Genomic DNA, 23,291 nt, shown 5'->3' with positions numbered 1-23,291 from the left:
GTATATGTTTGTGAGTCAGGTTTTCTTAGGCTAGGCTACTCATTAGTGGGTCTATCTTCCACTTGTGTAACTTTGATAGTTTTTCAAAGCATTTAGGAATGTTTGACCTTACATCAACCCCTTGAGATGGAGGTATTATTATCCTTGTTTACAGATGAGGAAATAGAGATGCAGAGAAGTCACTTAATAGAGCTACTTAGAGATAGACCTGAGATTAGATCAAGATTCTTATTCCCAGTGATTCTTTCTATCAGATCATGTTCCTTAAAATAGGGTCCATCCACTTGTACTAGGAAGAGACAACGTGATTCCATGAAAAGAGCAGTGAGTTTGTAATCAGAGGACCTAGATAAAAATCTTACCTATGACCTTTACTACCCATGGCAAGTGACTCCGGGCAAATTCCTTAAACTCTCTGGGACTCCATTTTCTCAATTGTAAAACTAGGGATCAGACTAAATGACTACAACTCTAAATCTATGAGCCTAAGGTGGTATTCAGGATCCCAAATGTTTCTTGTTTACCATATTACATTATGTTATATTATGTCATGTTGTATTATATTATGTCATAGATGATATCATATAAAGTTGCATATCATACTGTATATCATATTATGTCATATCACATCATGTATTATATTTGCCATATATTATTAACTCATCACCATTTTTATAATATATATAATCATATTATATCATGTTTATATCTTACCTACTTAGAATATTATATTTCTACTACATCCTAGCTTGAATATCTAGATTATTATAACTCAAAAGTATATTACATTATCATGTCATTTTATATATCTAGATTATTTAATAACTTAGATATATACTGCTTTCCTCACAACTTTCTAAAGGAAGTAATATGGTTATAATCTCCATTTTACAGATTAAAAAACTCAGGATTAATAGAAAAGTTAAGCTCAGATTCAGGGGGAAGTTACCAATATGTGGCTGATGATGATATAGATAAACCATTTCTATTTTTAGCATTTTTTCCTGAGCATTTCTTTTAAAAAAAAAAAAAAGGAAGAAAAATATATCAAATTGCTTACTGTATCCAGGAAGGAGGAGTTGAGGGAGAAGAAAATTTGGAAATAATTTTTTTAAATGAATGTTTGAAAATTTTAAAATACTATTTTCAAAATGGAAGAAAAAGTGATTTGAGAGTAATTAGTGTCATTATCCTGCTTAGAGAATAATGGACAGTAGATATGACTTCCTACTTCCCAAAAAAAGTTTGTTGCTATGTAAGAAATTGGGGTGATCATGTCTGTAACTCCTCCCCAAACCTCAAAAGCATTATAATCTATAGGTCTCTTTCTGTGACTCCAATTATATTTTTTCTTTTCTTTAATTTGCTGTGTAACAAGAACATTTCCCTTGTACAGCATCTGAACACTTTCTTGGTTTTTGTTGTTATTGTCTTAGTTTGTTTTGGTTTTTTGAGACTGGGTCTCACTATCTCACCCAGGTTGAAAGAGCAATTAGATGCAGGAGATTTGTTTCCCACCCAGGTCACCAGTTCCACTCTCCTTAGGCATTCAGGTGTTTCTCTACCTCCCCCCCTCCTGGGGGACTCCCCACATTAATGCCAGACTGGATGTGGACAAATGATGGGCTTTGACCCTTCTGTTATTCAAAACTTCTGAGGTCAAGTGAGCCACCCATCTCAGCCTTCCTGGAGCTGGGATTCCAGACACATGCAAACACTGCCAGCCAAACCTTTCTGTCTGATTCCTAAAACAAGATTCTTCTTCTTAGACTTTTACTCTTAAAGTTTGCTTTTGGTTTGTTTATAGATCTGTTATTTGATTACACCTCTCAGCCAGCCAATCATCAGTTCTCCAACATCCCAGCCCTTCCTGAAGATATCAAAGGCAATTGCTTTCAGACTGGAAATAAGAGGAGCCATGAGTCCTTCACCACTCCAGAACGATTTGGAAACAGCAGTTCAGGCTTCAATTGTAACTCATACCCCCATGCTCCAGAGAAGGTGACTCTCCTTGTAGACGGCACTCGTTTTGTGGTCAATCCACAGATATTCACTGCTCATCCGGACACCATGTTGGGAAGGTAACAGGTTACCCCCAAGTTCGTTCTATTCTTTAGAGTGGGAAGGATGGTTATGCTCAGAATGATACTAAAGCCAGCTCAAACCAGAGCCAGTTGTTAAATTCAGCAAGGATTTACACCTCATTAATCCAAAACAATACAAATTAGAGCTTGATATAATGTATTGTTGTCTAGTCTTAAGAAAGTAATGAGAATATGTTAATGATGCAAATTAAACTTAAAGGTATATGGAGTACCTGGTTGTTAAACAATTATTAGGACATCTTTGGTCATAGCTATTATTTAGTCTGTCTGTAGAAATAGTTAGACACTTACTTGCCTTAAAGAGACTAGAAAAAAATTAATACCAGTCTTTTTGAAAAATTATTTATCTGGGACAGCTAAATGGCACAGTAGATAGAACATAAACCCTGAAATGAGGGGGACCTGAGTTCAAATTCAGCCTCAGATAACTAACACTTCCTAGCTATGTGACCCTGAGCAAGTCAGTTAAGCCCAATTGCCTTCCCCCCCCCCCCCAAATTCCTCTGTAACAGACTGGTTCTGTGTATTGTGTGTTGCCATGTGTTATGAGTATGTATTACGTGCTATATGTGTACAGGCATGGAGGGGGTTTTTCTGCCCATACACAAAACCTGTGTCATTGAAGAAATTCCCTAAAAGGAAAATAAAATATAGTTATAATGGTAGAAAATAGTCCAGAAACACTAAGGCTTATTCTCTATCCCCATCCAATCTCTTCTTCAGTAGGGAATTTGATCTTCATGGGATCATAGATTTAGAACTAAAAGGGACTTTGGCAGTCATGAAGTCTAACCTTTTTGCTTTACAGAGGAGGAAACTGAAATCTACAGAGGTTAAATTATTTAAAGTTAAGTGATTTATGTTAAGTGATTTATCCAGGGTAGTTAGGAAAAATGCCAATATTCAGACCGTAATATTTTACAACTCCAGCACTTCTCCTACTACCCCTCCTCCTTGCCTCCCATGTTTAGTTGCTTCACAGTCAAAGATGGCCAACTTGTCTGTGGTCCAGTGGTATATGCAAGGAGGATGTGTAAGGAAGAGGTAGCCCCTGAATTCTGCGGGTCAGGTGCTGGAATAGTCAGTATAGCTCGTGGCTTCATGCTGTTTAACTGAAAAAGGGAGAGTGAAACAACAACTCCAAGAAGTCAAGTCAGCAGTGATTTACTAAGCACCTACTATGGGGGCAGCTGCTGTGCTGAGCACTGGGGATAATAAGAAAGGCAAAAATAGGCTCTACCTTCAGGAAGCTCACAATTTCACATGCAAATAACTGTAAACAAGATTTATGCAGAATAAGTTGTAGATATTCTTCGGGGCAGAGGGAGGCACTAGCATTAAAGAAAACTGGGAATGGCTTCTTGCAAAAAGTAAGATTTTAACTAAGACCTGAAGGAAGCCAGGGGAGATACAAGATTGAGATGAGATTTGTGGAAAAGACAGTGAAAATGTCCAGAGGGGGAATTGGAAGGTCTTTTTGGAGGAAAAAGCAGTGAAGGCCTGGAAGGGTAGGAAAAGGGCAGATTCAGAAGGGTTTTAAAAGCCAGCCAAAGAATTTTATATTTGATCCTAGGGAACTGCTGGAATTTATTAAATAGGATAGTGACATGGTTAAACCTATTTGTTAGGAAGATCATTTTGAAAGTTGAGTGGAGTATAACTGAAATAAGGCAAGCAGGCTATGGCAACAGTCTATGCTGGTGATACTGTCAGAGAAAAGAAGGGAGTATAGACAGGAGTTGGCAATAGGTTGAATATGGGGATGAGAGATAGTGAGGAGTTGAGGATGACAACAAGATTGTGAGCCTGGATAGCTGGGGGGATGGTGGTGTCCTTCTTAGTAACAGGAAAGTTAGGGAAAAGGAAGGGCTGGGTGGGGAGAGGGGAAGATGAGTTCAATCTGGAACTTTACAAACAGACACACATACACAGAGACAGAGAGAGACAGACACAGAGAGATTGAGAGAGAATCAGAGATACAGACAGAGACAGTGAGAGGCACATAACACAATCCCAGAAAAGCGTCCCTTGAAATTCCTAGAATGTCATTTGACATGCAACAACCCGAATCAAGTGACAAAGATGAGATTTCTCTTTCTGAGAAAGCCCTATGGTTTCTAAGTAAACAATCACATTTTAATCTAGAAAAATGATCAGCTTCTAAAGGAGGTGGTTTGCCCAGCCAGACCACTGCTTCTCAGCACTGGTCAGTCTACCCTGTCATTTTCTAAGCTGCCAAGTTATGTGAAATTGAGTTTCTACCACCTGCTGTTTTGTTGGCTTCATTTAGGGTTCCTTTATTATCTGTTAACTTTGTTAATAAATCATGTGCTATTTGTCCTTTTAAAGAACACTCCCTATAGATTTGTCCCCTTCCCTGTTTGCTCTCTTACATTACATCTTTTATCTTACTTTTTAAAATTTTCACATTTTTACACCACATCCTTTTCTAGATATAATCCCACCCCCAACGTTACCTCTTAAAGAAATAACTTTTTTTCTTTTTTCATTGATATTCTCCTCTGTACTACATTCTTTGGCTAACTGAAAAAAAAATTTAGAAAAAATTTCCCCACTCCTGCCTTAGTTCTCTGTTTTCTGTTATAATCATAATTTTGGGGTCTGGTTAGCTTTAATGGTTAGAGTACCTATGAACTTTTTTAAACATCTTGATAACCATATTTAATGTAGTTGGTTTTCTCTGTTATTCTGTGTATTTTATGCTTTTGAAAATAATATACTCAGAATATGTTTTTTCCAATGCAAAAAGGACCTAAAATTCAGAAAAGCTAAGAACTATAACAAAGCATTAGAAGATTTAGTGCTAAACACCTGAATTATTTTGAGGCAACAGATTTGTTAATTGGATTCATGATGTTAAACTAAAAAATTACTTTTGAGAATTCTGGTCTAAGTTGGAATATTTCATTTTCAAAATTGCCCAAGATTTCAGTACTATTTTTTTGTGCATTTCATTATTAAATATAATTCCTAGATTATGAAGGGGGGAAAAAGAAGCTTTAGTGCTAAAAGCAAATTTAGAGATTACCAAATTCAGTGTTTTGATTTTATAAATGAATCAACAGATCTAGAGAAAAGAAGTAATTCTCCAAAAGCCACCCTTAATCCATATCAGAGCCAGGATTAGAACAGAGGTCCTCTCATTCTGTATACTTTTTATTATAACATGTTGCAATTGTAAGTGATAATCCCAGTCCTGGACAGTGGGTCTTGTAAATAAACAGGTGCCTTTGGTCACAAGAATTGAGTGATGATGTGACTGGCACTGCTTTGATTCAGTTCCACGACTAGAAAAATAACAAGTGTGTCTCCCCAATGGCAAAGAAAAGTTTTTAAGTTCATGCACAATCACAACATGTTTATACTGTGTTATTGTTCTTATACACGACATCCCAAAAGTTTATATTATATTTAAAACTACAGATTATCTCTTTGATGTTGCTATATAGGATATCTCACAAATCCTAATGCAGTTACATGCTTAACTTTAGTAGCTAAACTATTATTGTGTCTCTATGTCTCATCTAAATTTTGTGTCTCCTCTGTCAGCTAATATAATAGGTGATTGATAATTTTTTTGTAAACTGAACCCAGATATTATTTTTTGTTTTAATAAATGAATCAGTTTAAACATGGAGCAAATTTAAATATTTCCTCAAACTTTTGAAACAGAACAAAGCTAGAATATAAAAACATTTCTTTAGGTTCAAGTTACTCCCTCTCAGTGTTGGCTAAAATGTGTTCTTCATTGGTACAGTGCATACCACAAAGCATTCCAACATTTAAAGAATATATGCCAATGAAAGTATTACCAAAACATACTATTGATGGTACAGCCCTAGTGTGAATGTGACATCTGCCAGTAACACTGTGAGTCTAGGACTGGATTAGATTTAGATGAAGGAGAGAATAAAGTTTATTGGTAAAATGGCTGACTAGTTTAATGGGTTAGAATCTTTTTGTTGGGGAAATAATGGTCCTGGGGGGTTTTCTTCCCTATTAGATTGTGAATTCTTTAAGGACAGAGACTTATTTTTGCCTCTTTTTGTATCCCTAGTGCTTAGCATAGTACCAAGCACATTATTAGGCACTTAGTAATATCGATTGTTTAGTTTACTCATAATTCTAGCCAACTGACTTAAAATGTGCCATTTTATTGAAACAAAGACTAAGTAGAATTAATTAATAAGAAGACATTGACTCAGGATTAGAGTTCCCCTAGCTTTTTATTCTGGCTCTTATTAGCAGTGTAATCTTAGAAAAAGCCATTTCCAAGGCTTGTCTTAACCCAAGTTTCCTCATCTGTGAATGAAGAAATTAGATCCTGTGAACTCTTTCAGCTTGAAAATTCTATAAATCTGTGATTTTTTAAAGAGTAAGAATGGATAAGGGAATAAGACCCTTATTATTTAAAAAAAAAATGATTCAGAGCTCATGTCCTACATGATCAAGAGAATTATCTTCCTATAGACAACTAATATCTCTCTAGAATGTGGTGTTTTTATTGACCCATTCTGTATGCAGAACACTGCACTGTACTCAGGGGTGATAGAATGATTAGATCCCATCTTAGTGCAGTTTATTAGAAGCATATAATCTAACAAAGTGCTGTGAGAAGTCTGAGAAAAAAGGTTTTTACCCACTAGAGAACTGGGAAGATAATTGTTGGTGAAGGTGAATTGTTGGTAAATTAAGCTTTAAAAGATGGGGAAGAATAGCCAAGAATGTATTCATGGGGGAAAAAAAAACACACCAAGCATTTATCAGATATTTATTATGTATGAAGCCCTGTACTGAATACTGGGATGGAAGAAGGGCACATTACAAAATTGAGGGTAGCCTTTTATCCTCATGGAGTTTATATTTTAATGTAGCATTTACTCTGGAGCTATTCTCCCTAACATGCACTTTCCCTGGGCTGGGTTCTGAAAATAAGCCTGCCTCATCTCTCTTCAGGGTTTTATGGGACCTTTGGGTTTTGGGAAGATGTCTTTCTAATATTGAAGCTCACAAGTCCCCACCAGTGTGCTTCTTGCATTATTCATCCATTGATATGAATTAGCCAGATTTAGTTCATTTTTAGAAATGGGCATTAACTAAGTTGGTTTATTAAGAACAGTTGGTATAAAACATTCCCCTCCAAAGTCTATGGCATTCTCCCACAAGTACATATAAAAACCAAGGGGAAGTGAATTTAAGTTTGGTCCATATTGGCAAGAGATAATTCACAGTTCCTCATTCTTTTGCCAGAATCCTCAGGCTCTCCTTAGATGTGGAGTAATTGTTTGCTGGGCTCCCTGCAAAGATCTGAAGCTTCCTTTCTTGACTGTCTAGTTTGTCCTCTGTTCCCAATGCAACACATACACTGCCATTAGTCACTGATGTTCCTGGTATGTTGCTTAGGACACTAATGAGTCTAAATCCTTTGACCTTTTGAAAGTTTCAAATTTGGGAGAAAGAGAAGTGGGAAGACAGACTTTCATCATTATCCCTTGAGGCAATTTCTTATCGGTGGCTTGGCTAGAATTACCTTCTTCTAGTGACACTAAAAATTGAAATGTTTGGGTTCTAAACATCTTGTTTTACAAGACACACAGGACTTGACTGAGTCCTTTGCGGGGCATTCCTGCATTTTATCAGTGGCTTGCAGCAACTTCCTGAAGAATATAAACTCAGTCTGTCCATAACCTCTATGGATTCAATAGAGGTGTTCTCATCTGATTAAGCTAGCTACTTTAGGTGGGGATGAGATGATTGAGTCATTGACTGACTTACACTAATCAAGGCATATAACATAAATAGGGAAATGGTGATTTGGTTGGGGAAATTGTAGGAATGTCGACTGGAATCAAGATGAGTTGATTGACACTATATTTCCAGTAGCAATGGCAGTATTGATTGGAGGAACAGGTGGGAAAGATGATAGAGCAGATGGCAAGGAAATGACTTAGGTGGGATGAGAAACAAGTTGGGGGCCATGTCGGTTTGCACTAATGCACTTGTCAATTAGGAGAGTCTGGGCGTAGGGTAGGAATTCCAAAACTCTCTGAGAGAAAGGAGTTTATTCCAGATATGAAAAACAACGTACATAAAGCCATGAACACACAAGGCATACTTGGAGGAGAGGTGCAAGGGAAGGGGAGCTGTCTAATAGAGTATAGAATACATGAGAAGAGTAATATGAGGTAAGGCTGAAAAAATGAGGAGGGTGTCAAATTGTGGAAGAATTTGCAGCTGATTTATGGACTTCCTTTTCTTCTTATCTATGGCCAGAATCCTCAGGGACTCCAGTTTTCCTGCTAATAGCTCCTCTTGACAAAGTGGCCATATAGTTCTTCTGACATCCTTATATCTTAGCCCTACACAGGAATGGTTCTATCTCGACATGTCTTTGAATTAGGTCACATAACATGTACGCATGTATGTAAAGTAAACATATAGGTATGTACAAATGTGTCTGAGGCTGAATTTGAACCTGGATCAATTCCAGGTCTAGCATGTTATCTACTGTGCTTCCTAGCTTTACTTTGTAAGTTAGATGGAGTCACCGAAGATATTTTTGAGCAGAGGAGTAATATATACTTATATATGAGGATCTGAGGCAGCTTAGTGATATAGTGTGTCCCTGGAGTCAGGAAAACTCACTTTTCTGAGTTCCAATCTAGCTTCAGACACTCACTCACCCTCAGTTGAGTTTGCCTCAGTTTCCTCATCTGTAAAATGAATTGGAAAAAGATATGGCTAACCACTCTGGCATCTTTGCCAAGAAAACCCCAGTTGGAAACAATGACTGAACAGCAAATTTCACTGACAACTAGATGGCACAGTGGATAGCATGCTAGACCTGGAGTTGAGAAGATCCAAGTTCAAATTCATCCTTAGACACACATACACACACACACACACACACACACACACACACACACATATACACATGCTAATGCTACCAAATTCATTGGGAAAAAAACACCTGAAAGAACCACAGGGAGAAGGTCTGGCGTTATTCCCATTCTAATGAGGGCCTCAGCTGGACTCCTTCAAGAGCTTTCCAGGAGAGCCCTACCAGCATTCTTAGAAAACATCGAAGGGGGGATGAAGTCCTGGTGCACAGGGCAGTGATCTGGAAAGCGTATGATTCAGGGATCGTGTTATTTCTGACCTTTAAAATGCAGCCTGCCTGGGCATGAATGCTAACCACTTGTAACAACTAGATCACGCCACTCCCTTCTGCGTGATTGGTGGGAGATGGCTATGATTTATGAATTAAGGGAAAGGAACAAATGGGACCAGCTCATCCTCTCTGTACTTAGAATTTGTGTCCCCAGCTCTCCCAGCCCATGCCGAGAAGTATCATGGAAATAATAGAAAGGGAATATTTGAGGTACCTGAGAGGAAGCAACAGGGGCAGGAGGAAAGATGTAAGCGAATGACCAGGCTTCCCTGCTGTTCCTGGATCTCTCTGAGATCATATAGAGAACAAGGCTGGTCCAAGTTCAGCCATGCAATTTTTGCCATTGCTGGCCCCTGCCTGCCCATCTGCTTGCCAACTATGTCTTCCCCTGCCTTACCCTGGCACTACCTGACCCGGAATTTACACAAAGTCATTCTTTGGGGTTCCCAACCCCCAAATTGGTAACTCTCTTTAATACAACAGCAATATTATGAAAAGAGCAAATTAACTTAGAGATAATGGTTTTGTTATTCAATCAATTGTATCTGATGTGTTGTGACTCCATTTGGGGGTTTCCTGGCAGAAATACCAGAGGGGTTTGCCATTTCTTTCTCCTGCTCATTTTACAGATGAAGAAACTGAGGCAATCAGGGTAGAGTGATGTGCCCAGGGTCAAAAGCTAGTGAGGTCATATTTGAACTCAGTTCTTCCTGACCCCAGATCCATTGTTCTATGTACTATGGTCTTATGATTGGATCATGTCACCTCTCTGTCCCTCAGTTTCCTCCTCCATAAAATAAAAGGATTGAATTTTAAATTGGACAGACCCAAGTTCATATCCAGCCTCAGAAACTTGCTAATTTTGTGACCCTGGGCAAGTCATTTAATCTCTGTCTGCCTCAGTTTTCTCCTCTGTAAAATGGGGATAATAATAGCATCTACCTGTAAAGCCTTAGGCAAATTTTAAAACACTATATAAATGCTATAAATTGTCCAGGGTGTTCTCTCTAGTTCTAAATCATGATGATCCTTTGATTACATTAGTCATTTGCCTCCTTAGAAAAGTAGAGAACAGGACCCCTTAGAAAAAGGCATGAGACATGTAAATTTTGCCAGACATAGAAGGAAAGATTAAGACCATAGAATATGTTAAGCAGGGCTTGCTATAGAGCAAGGCCTGAGTTACTGCACAGGGGCACTAGGTTTTTTTGTAGAATCCAGGACAGAGAAGGTAAACTTCATACTCTGAAGAATTTCTCTCTCTGCGTATGTCATTTCCTGGGGCTACCCCCATGCTGGTTCATTCCTATCACTCCCTTCGTCTTCATAAGCCAGGCTTTTGAAGCAATTAGTCCTTAGCCATGGTATGTCAGTTCTTTCCCCTTGTTCTCCGAAAGACTAACCTGGAGCTCCCTGATGTCTGGCTAGGGGATAATGGGGTCAGAGAATGGAGTAAAGAAGAAAGGGATCATCTTTGCGATACTGGGAACATTAATAATGTTGTCTTTTAGGATGTTTGGACCAGGAAGAGAATATAATTTTACCCGGCCCAATGAAAAAGGAGAATTTGAAATTGCTGAAGGGATCAGTGCTACTGTGTTTCGAACAGTGCTGGTAAGGAACCTGCCCTGTTTCTTCCTTCTCAGAAACTGCTGGGTTGACCCCTATGAGGGCCTACTTCAGTCCAGTTCAGTAGTAATCCTATAAGGTTTCAGTTCAAGATTCATCTTAGAGTTTTTTATCCTCACTTTCAGCCCTCTTGGTCTATGTGTCCCCTCTCCCCAACCTGATTAAACAGCCAGGCCAACAGGAAGCCCTTTTGCAATTTTTCCACTTTATAAATCCATTTAAGCATTACCTAATCTAAGTTATTGATTTGGGTATGAATTGGGAAAAAATGGATTATTTCTTATTTTCTATGACTACATTTCCTCCCATCTGTTTTCAGGATTATTATAAAACTGGAATCATTAACTGTCCTGATGGAATTTCCATCCCTGACCTTAGAGACACCTGTGACTATCTCTGTATTAACTTTGACTTCAATACCATCAAATGTCAAGATCTGAGTAAGTAACAAAGAAATTATTAGCTAGCTAGGATTTATACAGGGTAGTTAGGTGGTGCGTTGGATAGAGCACTGAGCCTGAAGTTAGGAAGATTCATCTTTCTAAGTTCAAATCTAGCCTCAGACACTATGTGTGTGAGCCTGGTCAAGTCACTTAAGTTCTCTTTTGCCTATCTGGAAAATGACCTAAAGGAGGAAACAGCAAACCAATCCATTATCTTTGCCAAAAAAAAAACCCAAATGGAGTCATGAAGAATCAGGCGTGATTGAAATGACTGAACCTCAACAGCAATGGGCTGGGCACTCTACTCAGCACTTTATTAATATTATCTAATTTGATCCTCAAAATAACCTAATGCAGAAGTTAAATGTCTTGTCTGGGATATAGCTAATAAGTGTTTGAGGCTCAATTTGAGTAGTTAGAAGTTGGTATGTAAGAGTGAATGCCAAGTGATCCATGGACTAGATTAAGGATGAACTCAGATCTTTCCAACTCTAAATCCAGTTCTCTCTTCATTGCATCATTTAGCTGCTTATAGAGATCATAAAGAATAGAGTTAAGCTTTGAATCTAGGTCTTCCAGATCCAAGTCTAGTAGTCATCTACTTTGCCATGTACCTGTCTATCTGCCAATTACCAATTAAGATTACTTTGTTCTTACTTGAAATGGACTGAGTCTTCCATATCAAACTCTGTGTTGGCAGATTCCCACAACGGTTTGTTTTATCACTCAATAAGTTATTGTGGGGTATTAGAATAAACAAGAGCCAGGAAGTTTGAAAACAATGAATCAAGATGTGACCTCACCTCTGGACTATCTAGCCATAAAAAGAAGATAATTTATGCCTTCTATAAAGTGTTGTCAGGATTTGCTAATATTTCCTTAATTGGTTACATTAGAAATGAAAACTGCAGTAGGATGGTAGGAGAGAAGGGACTTACAAGTTGAAATTGTTTGGGATGGAGTAGGAAGGGGGTCAAGTATATCATATATGAAGCTAATTAATCTTATTAATATGGAGGAGAAGCATACATATGATATTGATGGAAAGGCCCTTAGAACTCTTAATTTTCTGCTGGTTTGGTACTGACCCTAGGGAAGTCTCTTCATTTCTCCACATTTCATTTGACTCTTCCCTTGGGTATCTACTCCTGGGGATTCTTTCCCCTGAAATGAGGGTTGGTACCATTTTCCAGAGGGACCATTAATGAAATGATTCCCAGAGGGTGTTGAGTAACCAGGTGATCTTTAGACTGGACTTTTGCATAGATTACTCCCACTATTTCCTTCAGTCATACTCGTGTCGTGCTGAAAGTCATACAACCATATTGGTGGAACCAGTTTTTGTTAACTCAGCCATATTTGTTAGCTCATCTCAATTGGTCCCTTAATACAGCACGGCAGTGTTCTTATCCTTTCCTAATTGTTCCTCTGCCTAATTCCCCACAGCAATTCCAAATGTTCTCTTCTGTCCCTCCACTTCTCTACCTCTTTTCTCTTTTAGCAAGTAGGTGGTATGGTAAAAAGCTTGTTGTATTCGGGATATGGAAGACTCCTATTCCAGTCTAGCTTCAGACACCTCCTAACAATGTGATCTTGGGCAAGTCACAAAATTTCTGCCTGCCTCTGTTTCCTTAAAAGCAAAATGGAAAGAATAATATCACTTATTTCCCAAAGTTGTTGTAAGAATCAAAAGAAATGAACCAAAAAGTACTGTATAAATGCTACCTATTATAATTACTTATTTATCTTTTATTCAGATTGTCTCAGCTCCTAAACCCATACAAAATCCAACATCTAAGATGGCAACTAAGTGACAAAGTGGGTAGAATATTGAACTTACAATCAGGAAGATCTGAGTACAGTTTTTGCCTTTCACTAGCTGTATAATCCTGGGCAAGTCACCAAAAGGCCACAATTTTGTTTATCTGTAAAATAGGGCTAATAATAGTGCCTACCTCCCAGGGTTGTAGGGCCATAAAATGAAATGATACTTTAAATTTCTACATGAATTTTATTATTATTAGCAGAAACCCTGCTTTTTTATTTTACTGAGAAAATGAAAGCCATTGACCATGCATTCCTTCTTGCTGTCTCTGTAGCTCAGAATCCTTTGACAACACCCCCCATTCTCTTCTCAACTCCAGTATTTGATAAAAAAAAAGTGACCCTTCCCCTTGCCAAGGGCAGCCCTTAAATCCTTTCTTCTTCAATCTATTTTGCCAAAGTGCCAGCATTTTCATCTGCATTCTCTCTCATCTTCTTCCCTATTTGCTAACTTGTTCCCTACTGTCTACAAACATGCTCAGTCTCCCTCATCACAAACTCCTCTAAGAAAAAGTTGTTTATATTCCTTGCCTCCTGTTCTCACTTACTTCTCAATCACTTCTAATATAGAAGAAGAAGGAAAAGAGGAAAGGGGAAGGGGTAGGAGAAGACAAGGAAGGAGGAGAGGAATTAAAAACATTAATGTAGCCCTTTAAAAAGATTTGCAAAAAATAATGGTTTGGTCATATATACTTATTGTGTATCTAATTTATATTTTAATATATTTAACATTTACTGGTCATCCTGCCATCTAGGGGAGAGGTGGGGGGGGGGGGTAAGAGGTGAAAAATTGGAACAAGAGGTTTGGCAATTGTTAATGCTGTAAAGTTACCCATGCATATAACCTGTAAATAAAAGGCTATTAAATTTTAAAAAAAATAAAAAGATTTGCAAAATGACTTTATGTGGATAATGAGTATCATATTCTAATTACATGGAAATGGATGTGTGATTGTACTTGAAAAAGAAAATGTTTAAAAATTAAGATATAAATGGTTTACAAAGTACATTATACATATTAACTATCTCATTTGTGAGATAATAGCTTCACTCTGTGAGGCAGATGCTACTATCACTCTAGAAAATGAAGCTAGTTCCTATTCTATGGCCTGTTTCCTTATAGAAATGTGAGGAGACAGTCAGTAAATATTTAGTGTCTATAATGTGCCATATACTGTGCCCAAGGCTGTATTGATTGCAAAAGAGGATTTGAATGTTCATTTTCTCCCCTCAGGTGCTTTGTTGCATGAGCTTTCCAATGATGGAGCTCACAAGCAGTTTGATCACTACCTCGAGGAGCTGATCTTACCCATCATGGTGGGCAGTGCCAAGAAAGGAGAGCGGGAATGCCACATTGTTGTGCTGACTGATGAGGACTCCGTAGACTGGGATGAGGACCACCCTCCGCCCATGGGGGAGGAATATTCTCAAAGTAGGAGCTCTGCATATATTTTCTTTTTCCATTTTAAACATAATTTAAACATAAACATAATTATATAAATAGACAATTTAAAAAATTTATTGTGTATTTTTGGTAGGTTTCAGTTCCAAATTATGTATTCTCCCTTCCTTGCTACCCCCCCCAGATGCTAAGTAATCTGATATAAATTGTACATATAAATGGTTTCCATATTACTTATGTTGTACAAGAAAAAAAAAAAGAAAGAGAAGGAAGGAAGGGAGGGAAAGAAAAAGAAAGAAAAATAATATATTTCAGTGTATATTCAGATGCCATCAGTATTTCTCTAGAGGCAGCATTTTCTATCACAAGTCCTTTGGGGTTGTCTTGGATCATTGTATTTCAGAGATTAAGAAATTCATAGTTTTTCCTCATTTTATATTTAGCAGGGGTCCTCAAACTATGGCCCACGGGCCAGATGCAGCAGCTGAGGACGTTTATCCCCTTCACCCAGGGCTATGAAGTTTCTTTATTTAAAGGCCCACAAAACAAAGTTTTTGTTTTTACTATAGTCCGGCCCTCCAACAGTCTGAGGGACAGTGAACTGGCCCCCTATTTAAAAAGTTTGAGGACCCCTGATATTTAGTAATGCTCTCTATATCGTGATTAATCCTAAATTCTTCCCTTATCCATAGGCGTCCTTATTGGTGAGGTAAACCATTCCTAGGAAGGAATTTGCTTATGGTCTAAATTTTTTTTTTTAGGTCTAAATCATATACCCATTTTGATTGTATCTTGGTATATACCTTGTTTCTGCCATATTGTTTTTCACTTTTCCCAGCAGTTTTTATCAGCTTGCAAAGTTTAGTCCCAAAAGCTTGGATCTGTGGGTTTATCAAACACTAAATTACTATTGTCATTTATTACAACATATTGTACACTTAATCTATTCCACTGATTCATCACTCTATTTCTTAAACAAGATCAGATTTTTAAAAAAATAATTACCACTTTTATCATTCAGATTGAAATCTGGTATAAATAGGGCACTGTCCTTCAAATTTTATTTCATGGATTCCCTTGATATTCTTGGCCTTTTGTTCTTTCAGGTGAATTTTGTTATTTTTTCTATATCTTTAAAATAATGTTGGATGATTTGGTTGAGATGGCACTGAATAAGGAGCTCTGCATATATTATAAGAATGCCTGAAGGTCAGGAGGATGAATTAAACTAGTTTAGGATAGTCATAAAATACTAACAGCAGAAATTTGAACCCAGCCAACCTGTGAACCAGAAATCAGACCCAAACACAATATTTTACCTAATTTGTTCAGTTGACTATATAATGAATGCTGGCTGGAGGATCTCTATTTCTTTTGTGGTACTTAGAATATTACCAAGAAGATGTTAGATCCATTGTACATATATGGTACTAATATTGATAATAGTGTTATTTTCTTCCTGGATTATTTCATGATCCCATAATTTAGAATTTTAAGGTTATCAGAGACCATATAGGCCTGCTAGTTCACATACCCATAATCATAATACTACATAGTCATAAGAATTCTTATTATAATTCTAAGAATAAAAATGATTTTTTGTTGTTCAGTCTTATCTAACTCTTCATGATTCCATTTGGGGTTTTCTTGGCAAAAATATTGGAGTGTTTGCCACTTTTTTCTCCATTTCATTTAACAAATGAAGAAACTGAGGCAAATAGGGTTAAGTGACTTGTTCAAGGTCACACAGCTAGTAAGTGGCCAGATTTGAATTCACAAAAATGAGTCATCCTGACTCTAGGCCTTGCATTCTATCTACTGTGCCACGTAGCATCTACATAATGCTTTTAAAAGGTTTGCAAAATGACTTTATAAATATAATGATTATCATATCCTCATTTCTTGTCTCTTCAGTGGATTGAGAATAGGCTAGAGAGAGAGAGTATTTAAATAAAAAAATAAAAGGTTTACAAAGTACATTATATACATTATTTATTTCACTTTGAGATACTTGAGGGAGCTTCTCTTTGCCCAATTTCCACATGAGGAATTGAGGCTGAGAGGTTAATTTGCCCAGAATCATAAATATCTAGGTCTTTCTGTCTCTAAATTTGGTACTCTTATCTGCTGCGCCATATAGGTGCAATATCATTTCTAATTGGTAATCCAGCCCCTACTTAAATATTTCCAATAACAAAGTGTCATCTCCAGAGGCAGCCCTCTTAGGACTTTGTTACTTTGGGGTAACTTTTATTATTAGGAAGTTTCTTATAGTCAGTTTAGTTCAATCATTAACTACTATGTACAGAATATTGTATTAGGCTCAGGGGAAGGTGCAGGGTTGAGATTGACTTTACAGAGTTTATATCTCACTGGCTGGTACTTAAGGAATAATTATAATATGTAGGAATATATGAAAATAACATTCTGTATCAAATCACTTGCTGTCTTGGAGAGGGAAGCAGTAACGAAGGGAGGGAAAAATTATAAAAATGAATGTTGAAAACTATCTTTACATATATTTGGGAAAATAAAATACTATTGAAAATTTAAATAAAAATAAATGTTAAAATTGTCTTTTCATGTAATTGGAAAAAATAAAATACAATTTAATAGAAATAAATATTTGCTAAATAGGATAGCTGTGTGAGAATTGGGGTGAATACTTGGAGAATTATTTTTTTAAAAATCAATAAAATTAAAAAAAAAAAACAGGTTCTGTGGAAAGCACTGAGACTGCCTCTGTTATCCCTTGCTCTATGACAAACTTGCCTCCTTTCCAGACATGCATGTTCTTTCTGTTTTCCATATCACTATTGTTATTTAATCATATCCAAATAATTGCATGCAAGTCATACTGGTAATATAATACGATCTACTGATCCCTACCATCTGTCTTTTTCATTGACTTTTAGGTCACCTGCCATTTCTCTCACTTGGAGATATGGTATTTCATAATTCATAGTCATATAAAATAGAGAGATCAAGAGGCTATCAAGAGAGACCTGACAGATACCCAAGTCTCTGTAATCTCAGCATTTAATGGGAACAGGATAGGAAGGATGTTCCGAGAAGCCTCACTTCCCCATGATTAACCCCTGGTTTTCTCTCTCTAGTTCTTTATAGCTCCAAACTCTACAGGTTCTTCAAATACATTGAGAATCGAGATGTTGCAAAAACTGTATTGAAGGAACGAGGACTAAAAAATATCAGAATTGGTATTGAAGGTAAGAAAAACAAAATTCTCTTGTGATTCTGACTTAATACTTTAACTTCATACATACTACCATGTAACTCAAAGAGATCATACATAAAAGCATTTTCATAAATAATGTCTTAGTAGTTAAGTTTTTTCTCTTGCCAAAATTTCCATTTTCTTCCCCTCCCCCCCATTTTGTGTGTGCTTTAAAATAGCTAAAAACAGATAACCTTCCCAGAGTAATAATAAATAGTATTAATGTAGCACTTGAAGGTTTGCAAAGTACTTTACATATGAAGAAAGAGATGAGCGAATTTCCTACATCTGGGCTAGATAACGGTTGCATTACTTATCCCAGAAGTTTGTTGTAAGGATTCAAATTCAGATTCCATGATTCAAAATCCAGCATTCTTTCTGGTACTATCCTGATACTTTAAAAAAAAAAAAACAACTTGCTTTGTAAACAGTAAAAGCATTCTATTTAAAATGTAAATTAGAAGCAAGACCTTTAGGTATCTAGATTTTTCACTCATGGAACATTCATTTGAGCAAGTAGGTGCAACCTTCATTTTAAACCAAATGACTGAATCAGGAAGATTAAGGAGAAATGCGGTGGTGGGAGAGGGAGTCCAGCCAGTCTAAGAACCCTGCTTCCCTGTGAGTCAGGGTGGACGTGAGGCTGTCTGAGGTGGAGCATAAGGGGAGGATAGAGATACTAGGGAGAACAATGGCCAAGCCTATGAGGAATCCTGCATCTCTCTTTCAGGTTATCCCACTTGTAAAGAAAAAATTAAGAGGAGACCAGGTGGCCGGTCAGAAGTCATATACAACTATGTGCAACGCCCTTTTATCCAGATGTCTTGGGAAAAGGAGGAGGGAAAGAGCCGTCATGTTGATTTTCAATGTGTCCGAAGCAAATCTCTCACCAACCTAGTGGCAGCTGAGGAGGATGTCTCTGAAGATCAGGAGAACCTGATGCACCACCCTCCACAAGTGGATGAACTGGATCGGTTAAATGCTCCCCTATCCCAGATGGCCCCTAATGACTTTCTGGATTAGGGCCAGCCATTCATCCAACCACGTCTATAAAGTCCTTTTCTTCCTGGGATGCACTCAGAGTTTGTCTCGCCCTGAACATGAGACATACTTTCTCCCTAACTCTTCCCCATGTCACCAATAATATTAAGCTGTATTCTTTGAAGCAAGCTGATGCCCCCTAAGAGGAAATTAATAATGAGTATTGACCACTGAATCACCAAATATTCTGTAGTGATCCTGGGCACATGGGAAGCTCCTCAGGATTGGTGCTGTCCTGGAATAACTTGAGAAAGCTGATAAGGAAGTTAAAAAATCCCATTTCCTCAAATAGCGAAACATTTCCTTCCCTCCTTTCCATTCTTTTTCTCCCTTTTCCTTGCCAGGTACACACTTCAATTTGGGGGGGGGGCAGCTTCTTCAGTTGCAAGGGGACCAGACCACCATCCCATTCTGCTACATAGTACCCATGGAAGACTGCTAAAGAACGCACCCAGAATTCAGCTCATCTAGGAGGAATGAGGCCTTGTTTACAAAACATTTGAGTTTTCAGAAGATAATCCTTCAAGAGTTTAAGTTACATTGTCTTTTTTAAAAAAAAATTAAATCAACAAAACATAGCATTACTTATCTTTTGATAAAGTATAAATGGCATAGCAATAGGATTTATGCTCTTTTTACTTTGAAATATGGGGATCTGAATTGATTGGGCTTTGTGGAATGAAAATCAAGATGAATGAAACCATCCTGATAGTTCACCCGTTCCCCAGTCAAAATAAAAATTCAGAAATCCCAAGTCAAGCCATTGTCTTTGCCTGTAATTCAGGGGATGTGGCTAGAATGAATGGGGCCATGGCTAGAGGCTCTCAAAATATGGTCAGGAATTTGTTTATGAGGCCTCCATTATTCAAATGAAAGAATTTTAGGATGCCTTTGTAGTTTAGTACCAGAGATGGAGAAGGCCAGGATCTCAGGAATCAGTAGATATAGCCCTGTCCTGGTGCTAGGTAAAGGAAAACAATCAGGGATTTGGACTCTGGCTTGAATTCTGCAACCCTATTCATGAGTTTTAGATGACTCTCACTCCCATACCAAAATCCATTCCAGCCTTCTGGAGATGTGACTGAAATGGTCTTATTATCCAGATTCTATCCTCTGGATCTTGGTGTGGGTGGGGAAGTAACAGCACATTCAATTTTGGAAGTAGCCTCTCACCTGTTCACTCAGGGTAATAGAAGATGCCAGGTGAGAAGAAAGTATTAATGTTTGTTGTGGGTTTTTTTTTTTTTTTAATACAAGTGTCACCTTCAATGGCTCAGGGTGGAGAAAATTACCTTGATTTTTTTTAAAAAGTCAGTTGACTTAACCTCATGCTAACCCAGAGCCTACTTTCTTTCCCTAACTACCACACTCCTAGATCAAATTCCTCTGATGTGCAACTTGGACAGTGGGTCTTAGACTATGAATATGACCCAGGAGATAGAGAAGGACACAGTGTTGTAAGTACAGCTAAGTCTAGATTTGTGCAAATAATAAATCTCCTGAAATGATTGAATTATTTAAATTCACACTGCATATTTCCATTGGGCTGGAACCAGTGACCCTATTTTACTTTATTTTAACTTCTAATCGTGTGAATTTGAATAGATGCCGTTCCAGGAGATTCTTTATTCACATTAATTAGTATCTAACTGTTTATATCTCTTTGTAACTAGGAACCAAATGGGATTCCAGAGCCAAATATAAATGGTTAGGAGTTATCTTCTGTTGTTGTATGTTATCTGTGCTACTTTTCTGGCATTTATTGCCATGATAGTCCCAAGTTGACTATAATTTTAGCCCTTCACAGTCTGTTTCTAAAATTCATGTTACTTTGACACTCTTACACCCTTTAAATTCCTTTAAGACACTACAGGACGAGGTACTCTCCTCTCATTTGCGATTACTTTGTAATCCAAGCCAAGAAAATAGTAGTTTTGTACACAGTATACAAAGTGTGCACACTTTGTAGCAGCAGTTGTCTCAGAGAAAAAGAGTAACTCTTCTGAACCCAGTGAGTTCTTAAGTAGAACTATGTTTACTACTTTTTGTGACACATTGATGGTTGGTGATGTCAAAATCCAAAATGCATCTTCTCAAGATATTATTGGGGCACCATTGGAAGGATAGACACTGAATTGCTTTTCCAGTGGAGGTGATTGATTCTGAGCCATCCATGTGCCCTTCTCCATCTCCTTTTTTTTTTTTTTAATTGATGGCATACATTTGTGAATCAGCTGGTTATCATTAGAGCTACAGCCTGTGTGAGGAACCATGTTTCCTCTGCATGGAACTGATTGGCACATCCTAGAATTAAATCTACAACTTTGACCTCATTAGCACTAAATTCACATCAAGATATGCTCAAAAATGGTGCTTTCATTGTGTTTCTGAATAGGCAAACTCATCATTGCAAAGACCATTCAGATTCTACAGTCTTTATTTGTATATTTTAAGACATTAATGAAGATTTATTTTCTTGTTGAAGTACATGTTTATCCCCGCTCAGTATTTAGCTTTTATGTTATTAATATAAAATGCAAACACTCCAAAATGGAACTCCTACTTTGGTGTTTTTTAAAAGGTACAACTATTGCATCTATTGGAAGATGTCAGTGCTATTTGAAGGATAGCTTTCTTGGGCCAGCTTCATTATTTTCCTAATTGTTATTGGTATGCACAATTATCTAGTCCATGGAGCTAAAACAAGTTGGCATAAACTGAGAGAAAACTGATGTTGTGATAGAGGTTCTTCCAAGAGATAGTAGTTTCTTCTTATTGTTTGTTATTTATTCAGTGTATCCCTGATGGGGATAGTTGAGGGATTGATAGTTGAGAAACTCTGGGAGTTCATTTGGGTGAGGAAAGTGGTATTCTTTTGTCACTAGATTAAATGCTAATGACTGTCGGTAGCAATCCCTGGTTCATCAAGTTAATTGTGAGATATCAAAAGATATTCTCAGGGTCAGAGTAACAATCCTCTGGGCGGAAAGTCATCATAAAAAATTCTCTTTAAATCTTTCCAAGCTATATAGCAATGTCAGAGATAGCAAATGGAGAGGTGTTGGTTCCAGAGCATCTCTTTAAGCCCAATATTAGGCTCTGGGGTTGGAGAAGAGGTGTTTTGTTTCCTGGCATAAATGGGGAGAATCTGATTCTATTTCTTTTCTAAGTGCCTAAATAAGTTAGTCAGGTTTTATCATACCTGAAGACAGATTGTTTCCAAAGAAGATGTTTTATTTGCACTCAGACTATCTTTCTTCCTTGGTGGCCAAGGTGAGAATTTTAAAGAAAAATGATAGTTCTCTTCTGTTTGTTATTACGTTATCACAAGCTTGGGCATATTTTCAATATAGGGATGAAGCAAGAATAAGAAAGAGTAAATGGGGTAGAAATTTTATAATAGTGAACACTTCCATTCTCAGTTAATCACGGGATCATAAGACTCACACAGGCTCATGTTAGTGTCCTTCAGTGTTTGAAAAGTCTCATCCTACCAGGTTGCATTTTGACAAGAAGAAAGGATGAGAGTAGTTTGCGTATGTGTGATTGAATTTCTCATTCCTGCTGAGGGAAGAGAATTGGGGAGAATTTTTTATTTAAACCCTCCAAGATAGTTGGGAATAATGAATTCCACACTTTCATATGCAACAGTAAGAATTATTTTAAGCCTCACTCAAGACAGAAATGTAGACTGATGTGGATGTATCAAATCACTATGGAAAGAGACCTAAATGAATGTGGTACAGTTTACAAATAGGATTCTTAGCATGTTGATCTAGAATCCTCCATTAGGAATGAGCAAACAAATCTAAATTGAAATATAGGAGTTAAATCAAACCATTCCTTAAAAGTATAATGTAGAGCCCTTTACTTAAAAGAAATCATGTCACAGAAACAAGAATTTTGGAGGGGAGTGATATTGGTGGCAAACACTACTCAGAGAAGCTGAGGCCCAGGAGTTCTGAGCTGGGCTCAGCCAGTCAGGTGTGCATGCTGTCAGATTCTAATGTGGTAACGGGGAGAGAAGGATCAAGCTGCATTAAAAGGGAAAGATTGTCCCAGGTTAGAAAGTAAAGCAGGCCAGAACTCTGGGAAGATCAGTAAAGGAACTGGCAAAAATATGGCAGACACCTCTCTCCCCAGCCCTAATATCAAGGGCCAGCCTTTTTTTTCATGTGTTAAAAAAAATAAAAATTAATTATTTAACTTTGCTGATCAAGATACTCTGATTAGGATGGGCCCCAAGAAAGTGTTATCTTTAAATGCTATCTTCTATTAACAGGTGGGATTCTGGTTTGGTTTCCCCTGTTTTATTTTGTATTTAGTTTTAATGTTGCACTTGTTCACTTCCTGCAGTGTTTATGAGATCCTATAATCAGGATGCCTTTTTTCTATAATAAAGTTATTTCTGTGTGCCTGA

At 37.4% G+C, this 23,291-nt stretch overlaps 1 protein-coding gene across 2 annotated transcripts in view; it reads left to right on the top strand.

Annotated features, from left to right (window-relative positions):
* KCTD20 (potassium channel tetramerization domain containing 20) overlaps positions 1-23,291 on the top strand; it is a 76,401-nt gene extending 53,110 nt beyond the window's left edge. For both annotated transcript variants that reach the window (XM_031964975.1, XM_031964976.1), the window contains exons 3-8: positions 1,808-2,081; positions 10,809-10,911; positions 11,246-11,366; positions 14,428-14,625; positions 17,712-17,822; positions 18,561-23,291. In XM_031964975.1, the coding sequence (XP_031820835.1) occupies positions 1,808-2,081; positions 10,809-10,911; positions 11,246-11,366; positions 14,428-14,625; positions 17,712-17,822; positions 18,561-18,853 (1,100 nt within the window). In that variant the 3' untranslated portion in view covers positions 18,854-23,291. The remainder of the gene's footprint in view (positions 1-1,807; positions 2,082-10,808; positions 10,912-11,245; positions 11,367-14,427; positions 14,626-17,711; positions 17,823-18,560) is intronic.

The sequence above is a fragment of the Sarcophilus harrisii genome, chromosome 4, assembly GCF_902635505.1.
Source record: "Sarcophilus harrisii chromosome 4, mSarHar1.11, whole genome shotgun sequence".
NCBI classification, from domain to species: Eukaryota; Metazoa; Chordata; class Mammalia; order Dasyuromorphia; family Dasyuridae; genus Sarcophilus; species Sarcophilus harrisii.
This window is presented reverse-complemented; position numbering and strand designations above follow the sequence as displayed.